Below are 12,263 nucleotides of genomic sequence, written 5' to 3'. Positions count from 1 at the left end.
AGTGAGGGGCCGGTGATAGAGCATTGGGAAAGCCTGATGAAATGTTGTCTTCAGTGGTTTACTTCAGATTGTCTATCTAACAACTCCCCTGAATATCTTGATGGGAGTCTAATGAGGAAAGGAGATCCCAGTGTCAACAAAGATGGGGTTTAGCTGGCGAAATCGGGATAGGAGAGGCTCTTTATAATACAGAAAAATAATATTTAGGAGATGTTTAAGTAGCTGTGTACTCTGCAAAATTAAACCACTTAAATGTAGTCAGTGTTAGCTCAAAATAAATTAGTTTTATGAGAGTTGGAAATACGCGAGGCTTATCATACAGTACGTGGTTACAGTTAGTGTTTTTCTTTCTTTCAAGAATTGATATTCATCGTAAAGAGAATGCAGGTGCTGCTGAGAAACCAATTACCATCCACTCAACTCCTGAAGGCTGCTCAACGGCTTGTAAAATTATTATGGAGATCATGCAAAAGGAAGCTCAAGATACTAAATTGTGAGTAAAAGGCATTTCATGGTGGAAGCATTAAAAATTCTGATTTCTTGTTGATTCCATTTAAAGTTGTAGTCTTTAAAAACTGTTAACAAGTGAAACTTTCTTGCCGTTATTCATGTTTAAGTAGGTAAAGGAACTAAGACTTCTTTCCTTTCAGGACAGTCCACTTGCTTAATTAGCCCCAGCACATATCTATGGTTTCAGCCACTGTCTGGCTGTGATTTTGAGGTGAACTGGAGCAAATACTGAACTTTCTTGAGCAGCTAGTACCTTTAAATCAGAGTAAGCATAACAAGTTGTGAGCTCTCACTAAAAGCTTTAAGGTATATTTCTTCCTTCCCAACAGCTCTTGCTACTTTCAGTCTGAGTTTTATTTAACAGGTACGTTACGATGAAGCTAGTCCTGAAATGTGCATCGCACTTGGACTTGTGCATTTGGTATAAACATGTGTAAGTGAATGGGAGTTGTAGACACTTCTATGAAAATAAACATGCTTAAAAATTTGCCTTCTTGTCTCAAAGTCTCACTGGGTGTAACCTCCATTACAGTACAGAAGAAATTCCGTTGAAGATATTGGCACATAACAACTTTGTTGGCCGACTTATTGGCAAAGAAGGAAGAAACCTGAAGAAAATTGAACAGGACACAGATACTAAAATCACGATATCTCCGTAAGTTTTTGGTGGCCTAATTTTTTGGGTGAGATGCCTCAAATAGCAGCAATGCTGCTGCAGTATGTTCAGGTACAGAGTCCTTACAACAATATTATGTGTGTTTTGAAGACTGAAATAACAGCCTTTCAGAGGTCTTTCCATAATGCGGATTAAACTGTTACTTAAGCTCAGTTAAATTTAATGTAAACAGTGAGTCTTCATCGTAAACTCAGTCAAGACCAAGCCTAAAAATAACATAGGCTACATGGAGCCTGTGTTAGACTATTATTTTAAGTGTCAGTTGTTTTTAACATATTATACCGTATGTAATGACAAGGGTTTGAAACTATAAGCCTGGACCAGTTCTGAGCTATGTGTGAAAATGAGTGAAACTAGTGATTTTAGTTTCTGGTATGGATTAAATTTTTGGACAAAAGGGAAGGAAATAAAGCAAATGAATACTGCAAAAAAGTATTTTTAGTATCAGTTCTGTCCCTCTTGGCTGCTAGCAGCCAAACTGGGATACATTGGCTACTCTGCTTCAAAGTAATAGCTTTTGGTCTGTGAGTTTGTGAAGGTAACTGAGACCTTCTCAAATTTAGCTGAGATTAAACAAGAGTTTTCACTTTCACTGGAAATCTGCAAATCACTGATTAGATCAACATCTCTGTAGAAGCTTAGCTGTTAATAGCAGTTTACTCTGGAGTAATATCTTCAGAGAACCTCTTGTTCTGAATAATGAATACTCTGATGTGAACTTTCAAGCATTCGAGGGTGTCTGGCTTTAGCCAGAAATGGTGAGAATAAGGCTTATAGGCTGTAGGAAAGGGAGAAAGTTTGGAAGACACATGAAGATGTATGAAAAGGTGTGAATACACGCAGGAGACCAAAACCAAAGTTTACTGCAGAAAATAGCTCAAATGAAGGCAAGGAAGCTAAGAGTGAATGATGTTCCTCAAAGAGGAAATTCAAAATTGGGTAAAAGAACCCCTGAGACCTTCCCGAAGGTAGGTAAACATTTATGGAACTAGTCTGAGGAAGAAAAAAATCATTTGGAGAAAAAGCATCTAAATGCCTATTTCAAGAACAAGTTTTGTAAGGTCAGCATGCTCTCTTAAATGTGTTGGCATAAACTTTTTGTTTGCAAACAGTATGGAGACTGTTAATGCTATTTCTTAAAGGCAAAAAAAAAAATGTACAGGGTAAATGGGATAACGGTCTTCGTTCTGTGAAACCAACCTGTCTTTATTGATGAGAACACAAATAACACCTTGTCTGTAAATGCTCACAGAGTTAATGGTTTATTTGCACTAAAATCTTGGCCTCAAGATTATACTTGCCATGCTATGCCTGAAATAGCCCCGTGAAGTCGCCTGGTTTAACTGGTATGTAAAAGAGAGCATATATGCTCGTTGATTCTGCTTTGTCTAATGAGTCTTTCTCCTGATCTCTTCATTTAGGCTTTTTGGTAAGCTTGTCCATAAAGTTAAAGTAAGGCAGCTGGTTTGGGAAAGTGTTTCCTCTCTTCTTTGGGTTGTTTTCTACCACTTTCCTTCCTGAGGCAGTAACTCAGTGCTCGCACACCAGAAACTTAAGGATTGCTTTGTGGATGCCTTTCGTGCTTGCCGCTGCTTAACGGAGATGCGCAGGTTGCCACGCTGCCCGCTGTGCAAGAAAGCAAGGCTTGCATGCTTCCTCCTCTCTCCTTCCTGCCATGGGCTTCCTCATCCCTCCTGCATCCTGCTCTGGCCTTTTTTTTTTTTTTTGTCTTCACCCCTTCAACTCACCTTTCCTCAGTACATGGATATGCCATGGCTTCCCAGTCGGTTCCTTCCATTTTACCGTAGTAGGTCAGCATTTGTTACCGAACAAAGCACTAGTTTAATGCTGTAACCCTTTCATTTTCCCTGAGGAGTTACTAGTGTTTCACAGCAAATGTTGACTTGCAGACAGCTTTTGGTCTTCCTGTTATGAGGATTTGGAGGCTCTTCTGCAGTTTCACTGAGGGTTGGGCTTTTTTCCCCCTCCTTCCTTAAGGAATCTGCTATTGTTCTCAAGGAAAGAAAGTTTCTTACGGTCTGTGTTTCTGGGATGTCTAAAACGTCTGAAGCCCCTCTCTCTGTTGGTAGGGCTGGTGTGGGGTACGAAGTTGAACGGTGCTGCACCGCTCTGCAGCTCATGTTCCTACAGAGCGTGATGGTTTCCATCCTGTGTTGCACCTAAGAACAGTTCAACCATCTGATGCCAAACCTCGCTGTGGTGGTTTTTGTTGTGTTTTGCTGTGAGGACAGAGTTTCTCCAGATTCTCTGAGAACCGTGTTTGAGCCCTACGTTTGTGTTTGATACTACGGTCTGTGGAGGCCAAACTCAACACGCTCGGATGTCATCGCACTCGAATGATAACCTGGATTACCCTCTGCTCTTTGCTAATTAACTGTGCTTCTGTTTCATTTTGCAGATTGCAGGACTTGACACTCTATAATCCAGAAAGGACCATTACAGTTAAAGGCAGTATTGAAACTTGTGCCAAGGCTGAGGAAGAAATTATGAAGAAAATCAGGGAGTCCTATGAAAATGATATTGCTGCTATGAATGTGAGTTGTCTTGTGGCATAGGCCCTTTCTGGAACTAGAAACACGGAAAGATTTAGGTGTGAGGGACCTCCGGAGGTCACCTGGCTCAGCAGGGGAGTTGCTCAATATAGGGCCCGCTTCAAAGCTAAATGAGGCTGTGTAGGGACTTGTTGCCTCTTGAACATATCTCTGTGGTTAGAAAGTCCACAGTCTCTCTGGGCAGCCTGTGCCCTGTCTCACACGTGGTGAAAATTTCTTTCCTAATATCACATCAGAATTTCCCGGTTGCAACCTCTTTTGTATTCATTCGTGGGGCTTGGGAGAGGTTTTTTAATTATTTGTTTATGTATGCATGCTATTTTAATGAAGGCTTTTTCTGCTGTGTTTTGCGTAGGGGAACTGAGAAACTGATTTAGATTGAGGAAATGAATAAGCATTTCATTTTTTTCTTGCTGAGAAAACCTGAAGGAATGTGTATTTATGTACTATTGGGGTTTACATGCTCTAGATTGTATATGTTTCTTAAAGTAGTGATTCTCAGTCTCGTCATGTTAAAAGCATAACATATGGAACAAGGATCTCTCCTGCTTTCAATCATTTAAGAAAGCTTTATTAGGGTTTTTCTTGATATAGATGATAAAGGCATTTAGTTATTTGAAGATTATTGGTGATTATATGATAAAAAACCCCACACCTCACTAGTTTGCCAAAGTATTGCTAATGCATATTGAGAAACGATTGAGATTTTTGATAAGATGCGAAGAGCTTTTTGAGTGTGTATCCAAAACTTAGTGTCTAGAATCAGACGAAATATTTTTCAGTTTACAGTAGTCTCAGATTTTCTAGAAATGGTTGTTCTTCGTGGTTTCCCTCCTGGCTGGAGAGAATACTCTCCCTGCTTTTCCCCTCCCTCCCATACTATAAGCAAATTGCAGGACACAAACTACACACCAGGACACAATGAGGTATTTTAGCAATACATTTTTGCTTGGTTTAGCGAGCAGGAACATGGGGTGAGCTTGAGGGTGTTTGGCAACGGTGTGATAAGCAGAAAACTACCTCTGTTACTGATGGATTTCAAGTTTAGTTTATTTTCTTTTTATTTATTTCAAGTTTAGAGTATTAGGGTAGATTTTCAGTTGATGAGGTTTTTGGGGTTTTTTGGGGTCTCAAGATTGGCTTATCTTGATGTCTTCAGGTGGTGTCTGTCTCTAGCTGAGCTATTTCTAAAGCATAGTCACATTACTGGGCAGTAAGCTGGAAAAGTGAGAAAAGTTACTGACAAGTTTTGTATCGTGGATAACAAAGGCTTCCTACCACATGACGCTGCCACTTTTCGCAGTGGTCAAGTAAGGGACACGCAATTTTACAGCTGATCCTTTCCCAGCAAATGCCAGGGGTATTTTACTTCATTGGTTGTATTAAGGCGTGGGAGGGAGGGTGGTGGGGTAATAGTGTGGTGTATACCCCCAGCGTATGAAAAGTCAGGGCTTGTGGACAGGCTTTTTCTGTTTCTATAGGGCTGACTCTTTAATATAAAGCCAAAATTATTACATTATTTCTCTGATAATTTTGTTCACTTTAAAAGTAAATTGTACTATCGCCTGAATTTCCTGCTATAAAGTTTGTGCTATGTTTCATTGATTAAGTTGTAGCAAGTGAGCCCCAGCTGCCTTTCCTACTGTGTGTTTTAATGTTACTGGTCTGGGCATGTGTGTGGGAAATAGTTTTGAAGCAGAGTCCTCAGGGTAATGGAGATGAAATTTTTTTTTAAAAAATATACTGACATCTCAAAAGGTTAATAGCCTATGCCAACTAGGATTTTGATTAAAGTTAATAACCAGGATTGTAAATCTTAAATAATTCTTCTGCCATTGCAGCTTCAAGCACATTTAATTCCTGGATTAAATCTGAATGCCTTGGGTCTGTTCCCACCTTCTTCTTCAGGAATACCACCTCCCGCAGTGAGTGTTGCCTCCGCTGCTGCTGCTGCTTCATATCCACCATTTGGGGTAAGGGGAGTCTCTGATTTTTGGATGCTTAGTGGATGGTGATGCTAATCTGAACAATGTTGCTCTTCAGAACTAATCAGTTTGCAGTATTTTTGCCAAACAACCTCAAAGATCTGGGAACGGTGTTTTAGTAGCTGTGTTCTGGCAGTTTTCTAAATGTTGTCTGTCTTCCTGATTGCACACTGAAAATATTTCATGTGGCTGCCGTTGGGAACAGGCATTTATTGATCATTTAGTGGAATGCTCAGTGAAACCAGAAAACAGTGTTTCTTAGAAAAAATGTCTATTTTCTAGAGAATTTGAATTCTTACAGAAAGAAATCTCGTATAAAATGGAATCTACAGATTTCTGGAATTTGCAGTTAATAGTGCTACTCTGCAATTATATTCCTGTTGATATGGAAGGGAAAGAATTATCTTTTGTCATAAAGCAGGGATCTATATGTGGCCAAAATGTTTGTTTGAATGTAGTAGTTTTACAAATGTACAAGCCCTGTTAAAATGCAGTACTCCTAAATATATAGGATTTAAATTACATGGTTTAATCTTCAGAAACCTGTGATTTACTTGCCACATTGGTCTTTAAGAAATATGTGAAAAAGTTTAATAGAATCTTATGCAAATCCAGTGCTGATCAGTAATCTTAAGTGAGGTCTTTTGCTGTGGAGCAGAAGATCATTTGTTGTATCAGAAAGCTCCAGAGCCTTTCTGGAAAGAGATGGTGCTCTGTTACTCAAGAAAAGACAACCTCATTACCCAGAGAAGATGATTTTTCATCTCTCACTTCTTTCTGGAGGTGGGGGTTGTTAGCGACTCAAAGAGAGACAGGTTTTCAAAACAAGTGGATGATGGGGTTTTACAAACTCCAAGGTGGCTGACTTTGCCCTCTTTATTGCTTATCTAGAGAGCTAAGTTGGAAACTCTTCACGAACTAGAAAAGTGAAAATGCGAGACAGCACACTGAACTCTATCAAATAACCCAAGTGGGTCTATATATATTGCGCTAAAGGGTAGTTGTTGCCTAAATGTTTTTCCCAGAGGAAGAAGCCAAGAAAATGTCACTGCAAGGAGCAGGAAAAATTCCACACTTGTAGCATTGTTTGTGGGAATGAACAACTTGGGTGTTATGAATGTATTATAAACTATATTGAGTATAACAGCGGCTTTATCAGGAAAAAGTGCTCCAATGAAAACTACAATGGGAATGTGTTTATACTTGGTTATTTTACTGCTAATAGCAGTGTCTCTAAGACAAATTTCCCCCCTCCTGTCCCTCTGCACTTTGATTACAGTGGCAGGCTAAACTAAAAATACAGGTTTCTGTTTCACTGTATTGTAAAAAATGCCATCTGTGGTAATGGATTGCCTCAATTTATTTCTTTAAGAGAAGGTAGAGCTGATTTTTTAACAGTGTGTAAGTTTCTTTAGTGGTAATGAAAAGCGTAGCTGCTTCTTTTTTTACTCCAGATTTGCAAATTACTTTGCTATTCTTGAGAGTCATACTGTAAGCCTACAGTTCTGTTCCTCACTTGGTTAATTTTAATTTCTTTCCCACTTTTTCCTTTTGTTGTGGTTCTTTTCTTGCTTTTGCTTTAAATACGCACCTAAACAGTGCTGAATTTGGTAATCTCAGTCTTATTCCTGTCTGTCCCTCTGTTGCTAGTGCAGCTTTATCTCCCCTCAGATGGACCTTTTTTGGCCTGCTAGGATCTGTGGCAGTTTCCAGGTTTCTGGAAATAGGATAGGGCAAACATCTGGAAAAAAGAAACAAGTGTCACTGTAAAAGTGTGGAAACTGCAGCTGGATGAACCACACTGGCTGAACTCCTATTCCTGATCATGCTGTTTGCTCAGTCCTCTGAATAAGCCCTCGTTCCAGGTAGTCTAGATGTATGGCTAGCTAACAGGCAAAAAGAAGGGATAAACTTGGATTCAGAGGATAAACTCTGATGGCTCTTGTCAAGGTCGGGGTGGTACCAAGACAGCCCCTGAACCTGATATGCTAAGGGCTTCTGAAACAAATGGATGAACCATTGAAACCATCTCACCTTTTCTTACTCGCATATGACCTTATCTGGAAAAGAGCAGGTGGTTCTGTGGGCTTCAGCCAAGTCAGCCCCTCAGATTACTTGGAGTAGCTGTCCTTCTCTGGTGAGTGGAAAATGAAGAAAAGTATGAGTTTATCTTCTAATGGATGCACTTTTCCAGAAAACAGTTTCTATTTTTATTTTTTTTTAAAAATTCATTGGACAAAGTCTTTTAAATCTTGTTTGTATATGAAGTTAGTTTCTGTGATTTCTGAATTTTATTTTTTTTCCTCTAGAAGAACAGCTTTTAAGACACTGATTAAATAGGATATTGTGGCATGTAGAAATAGAAATAGCAAAAGAAAAAGGGTGACTATATTTTGAAGACAAAATGGAAACAATTTAAAAGGCTAAAGGGGGATCTAGGAGAGCTCATAAGGGATTTCAAAAACAAAATAAAATAAAAATCTATGAGTAAAACAGGCTTCAGGGAAAGAAGGTCTCAAAAGAAGCATTAATGAAGAAATCCCAGGAAGACTTTATGTCCCTTTACCTAGGAGCTATTTGTTCCCACTGTAAACTATTGTTTTGGCAAAAGCATTTAGCAACCCGAGGCCCTTTAGCTTGTTTTGAGTGGATGTCCTTGTACGCTTGGGAGCACTGGTTAGCTGGTATTGAGGATATTCCTCCCAGGCAGCTGAAAATGTTTTCTGGAAACACTGCTGGCATCAGGGTATAAGAAGTGTATCCTGCTGCTGTCTTGCTTATTCTTGTCAGGGCAAATTCTGCCTTCTGCTTGCAGCTGGACATGGGTGGCTCTTCCCTGTCACCTGTTTGACTGAGCAAAGGTGTGTTCCTCAGTAATTTCAGCTATACCATCACCAGGGGCCTCTCGGCATCTAAAGCCATTGAAGTCCTTTCGTGAATGCGTGCTTAGAAACAGTATACTGAGCCTTGGGACCCCGCTATGATGTGCCTGAGGATTACAAAGCTTTTGTTTGAATATCTTTGAATGTATGGACCCTTTTTTCACCTTGTTGTGGGGATGGACTCACAGGTGGCTCTAGCTTGGGTCAGAAGAGGTAGGTGGGTGAGCTTTGGGCATTTGCAGAAGAGTTTCTATATGGAGCTGATCCTTCATATGTACTATTTGCTAGTGACAAGGTGTTGCTCTGACCTTATGTAGGACTTGTTCCCAAAGAAACTGAGGTGTCATCTTAATTATTGAAACAAGTGTCTGTCACATGCCTGATGCTACTTTTTTATATGGGTGGAAAGAGAAAAATCTCCATAGTAAACAGATTTAGGATTTTATTACATTGCCAGAGCTTAAAGTGACAGGTCTGAATACTCATATATACAGCCATAGCCAATTATTCCTACTACTAACTGAGTATTCAGGAGCTTGGGACTGACTAATTAGATAGGTTCAGCTGGGTTCACATGGGCTGTGTGATGCTTCATCTTCTCCCTCTTCATGCAAAACTTTAAGGCATATTTGACAAGAGCATAAACACTGTTCTCCAGCTGCTTCAGAAACAGCCTGGTGTCACAAACTCAGGAGATGGCGATGCTACCAAACACTGGTTTGTGTTTAGCTTCTTGGACTGGGTCACGTTCAGGAAAACAATTTCTACGTGACTGAGATACCTCATTCTCTATGGTCTATCTCCACGATGGTTCCCACTGGTGTGTAACACCGAAGTCTTATTGCATCGAGCCTTATCTAACTTAACCTGACAAGACGCAGTTTCTGTCTCACTAAGAATCTGGTTGTTGCTTTATCTTTTGTCCTGGAGGTAGAGTCCATGCAGGAAGGCACAGGCTGTCCTTGGTACATGTCTGCTTACGTGTGTGTGCACATGTCCACTGCACATGGCTAACAGTGTCTGAGCACCACATCTAGTGCAGGCTAACCATTCTTTTTTTTTTGTATTTACCTACTACTAGCAACAATTCTTGACGTTGCAACTATATAATTTATTTGCAAAGTCCAAGCTCTGTTTGCCTGTTCAAAGCACTCATTTTGTGTAGACATCTGAAAGGGATGCAGTGGAATGGCACATCGTGTTTTGACTTCTGAATTCTCCTGTCTCTTCTTGCAAAAATCCAAGATCTGTATGCTTTTCTCTGGCCTCCTAAAAGACAAGTAAATCAGAACGTGGGACTCATTGAAATGTTTTAAAGTTTGAGGAAAAAGCAGGACGTAAGAAATGTCTGTTAAGAATATTAGGAGTTAAAAATTCTTTTTACTGTCAAATGGGCATGACTTTACTCTTATGATCATGGTGATATGATAAAACTAATGGGTTTTTTTGATGAATGTGTGCCTTTGTGTGACCATACTAAGGACCAGTAGCCTTTCTGTGCCTATTTGTAGCTGATGTCTCATCCAGCTGCTTTTGGGCCTGGAGAACCACCACTTTCTGTTTACCCTTAAATCTTTCTCCTTAACTCTGCACTTAAATGCTTGTGTGTTGCAGTTCTGACACAATTGCAAATAGTTTCGTTAGCCTGCCCACTGTCACTCATAATGGATGTCATGAGCTGAGCACCTGCACAAAGAATTGGGATTTATAGGAGGAGGAGAGTAAGATTCTGCAAAAGTGAATGTCACACGCTTATGTTTTCCAGAAGATATGTTGCCACAAAAAAGATGTTAGAAAGTACCCCAGCCAAACTGCTTCAAATGTAGTGTTGTACTGCTCAAAGCTGTTTTGATGACGTTGTTGCTTCTGTCTTCTGAACTTTGGAGAGAATGTGCACATGTTTGTGTCTCAAGAATAGAAGTTTGTTCTCATGCAACTCTGAAGATTTTAAAGCTCCAAACAAAAAAGAAATCCTCGTCTTGGAGTTTGGCTGTCTACAGTCATGCAATTAAATACATCTGGCCCATCTACTGGGGTTAAGGGGGTTGCACCTTCCTTTTATAACTGAAACTTTGTGTGCTTAACTGTGTATCTGACTACATTTTATAGCCTTTGGGTCTGAAATCTGGCATCCCAAGGGTATGGGGGAAAGAGAGCTAACCTGTGGAGAGCTCATCCTGCCTTTGAATGTCCTGAAACAGGGTGGTAGAATTCTCTGTTGCACGGAAGGTGCACTCAAACGTATAGGAAGGTGAGACATAGACAGCTTTCGTCCACAAGAGAAGTTCATGCCAGCTGCTCTCCTGCATCTGCAAGGTCCTGTAAGAGGCAGCTGAACTTCTGCTGTGTGAAAGTTAGCTAAGGTGAAGAGATGCTCCTTCGCTTGCAGTAGGACTGCTTTCTCTACTGGTCTTTTTGCACAGCTGTTATAGCTTCTTGAAGCTCTACCCTCAAAATGCACTCCTTCTTAACCTTTTCTTTAGCCTCACAGTTAATTTTCAGGTTAAGTTATATGCATAGAGGATTCTAGGAAGGAAAAAGAAAAAGATAGCTTCCTACCGTAAACAAAACCAAGAAATCAAACCACCTTTTTCTGATAACAAAAAAAGTCTTGTATAGCTAGGCTGCTAGGTTGCTTTCCTTTATTCTTTTTGCCATCTCTCGAAGCTTTTTGTTGCAGGTGAGGAACATGCCAATGGAAAACTTTCTCCTTAGAAGATGTTGTGGTCGAGAGAGAGATTCCTTCTTTATTCTCCAGTAATTTCTTTAATAATAATAATAATGGTAAAGAAGAGATCTTCTATATCGCATAGATGTAAGAGAAGAAATAACTGTATTGTGCTTTTGGCAGGAAAGAAAAGTATTTTAAAATGAAAAATTGCTTCATTGAGGGCCTTCATTTGATGCCCTGAGCATAGATGAGAGACAAGGAAGAGGAAAAACTGTCCTATGTTTCCAGGTACTTTGACTCTTACTTGGTGGAGTTGGGCTCCTTTGGATGTCTGGGTTTGATAGGATTAGCTCGTGCAACTGTTACGTCTAAACTACCCAGGGGTAGTAATGTATGTACATCTATAATGTGTGTAGTCGTAAGTGGTTTTGCCCTAATTTGGCTTGCTTGTTAAGCAGTAGATGATTTTGTGAGGAGCTGTCCTACAGCCAAAAGAGGATGTGGTTTTAGGGGGTGAAGAAGGACTTGCCAGTGCTTTTACAAAATGGTTTTGTATCCGCAAAATGAAAACCATACACGTGCAGCACACATGATCTTGAGGGCGGCACTATAGGACAACAGCACCGTCTGAAAAAAACCTGCTACCAGCTAATTAGACTGCTTTTGAAGATTGTAACTCCAGTGCCTTGAACACACCTTTCCTGCTGCTTAGTTTCTTAAATTCATTAATGATGCATTTTTGACAGCTAAGAAATTTGCTCCATGGTGCATAACATTGTGGGATTGTTCTGCCCCGTGGAGAAAATGGCTGGTCCTCCCGCCGCCTCAAAGTCTCCTGCTCCTACCATGCTGTGTTGGCAGGGACCCATGTCCGGAGTGATCAGAAACTATTCTGCCTCTGGAGATGGACTGGCCCCCAGTGAGGGAAGCAAAAATGCAACTGGCACTGTATGATGTACAAAGATC

General features: G+C 40.2%; 1 protein-coding gene across 2 annotated transcripts in view; it reads left to right on the top strand.

Moving 5' to 3' along the window:
• IGF2BP3 (insulin like growth factor 2 mRNA binding protein 3) overlaps positions 1-12,263 on the top strand; it is a 114,415-nt gene that overhangs the window by 82,596 nt on the left and 19,556 nt on the right. For both annotated transcript variants that reach the window (XM_086467718.1, XM_086467717.1), the window contains exons 7-10: positions 359-493; positions 1,043-1,165; positions 3,606-3,741; positions 5,601-5,732. In XM_086467718.1, the coding sequence (XP_086323844.1) occupies positions 359-493; positions 1,043-1,165; positions 3,606-3,741; positions 5,601-5,732 (526 nt within the window). The remainder of the gene's footprint in view (positions 1-358; positions 494-1,042; positions 1,166-3,605; positions 3,742-5,600; positions 5,733-12,263) is intronic.

Source organism: Leptosomus discolor, chromosome 7, assembly GCF_034619465.1.
Source record: "Leptosomus discolor isolate bLepDis1 chromosome 7, bLepDis1.hap2, whole genome shotgun sequence".
NCBI lineage: Eukaryota > Metazoa > Chordata > Aves > Leptosomiformes > Leptosomidae > Leptosomus > Leptosomus discolor.
The sequence above is the reverse complement of the archived record's forward strand: the minus strand, read 5'-3'. Positions and strand labels throughout refer to the sequence as shown.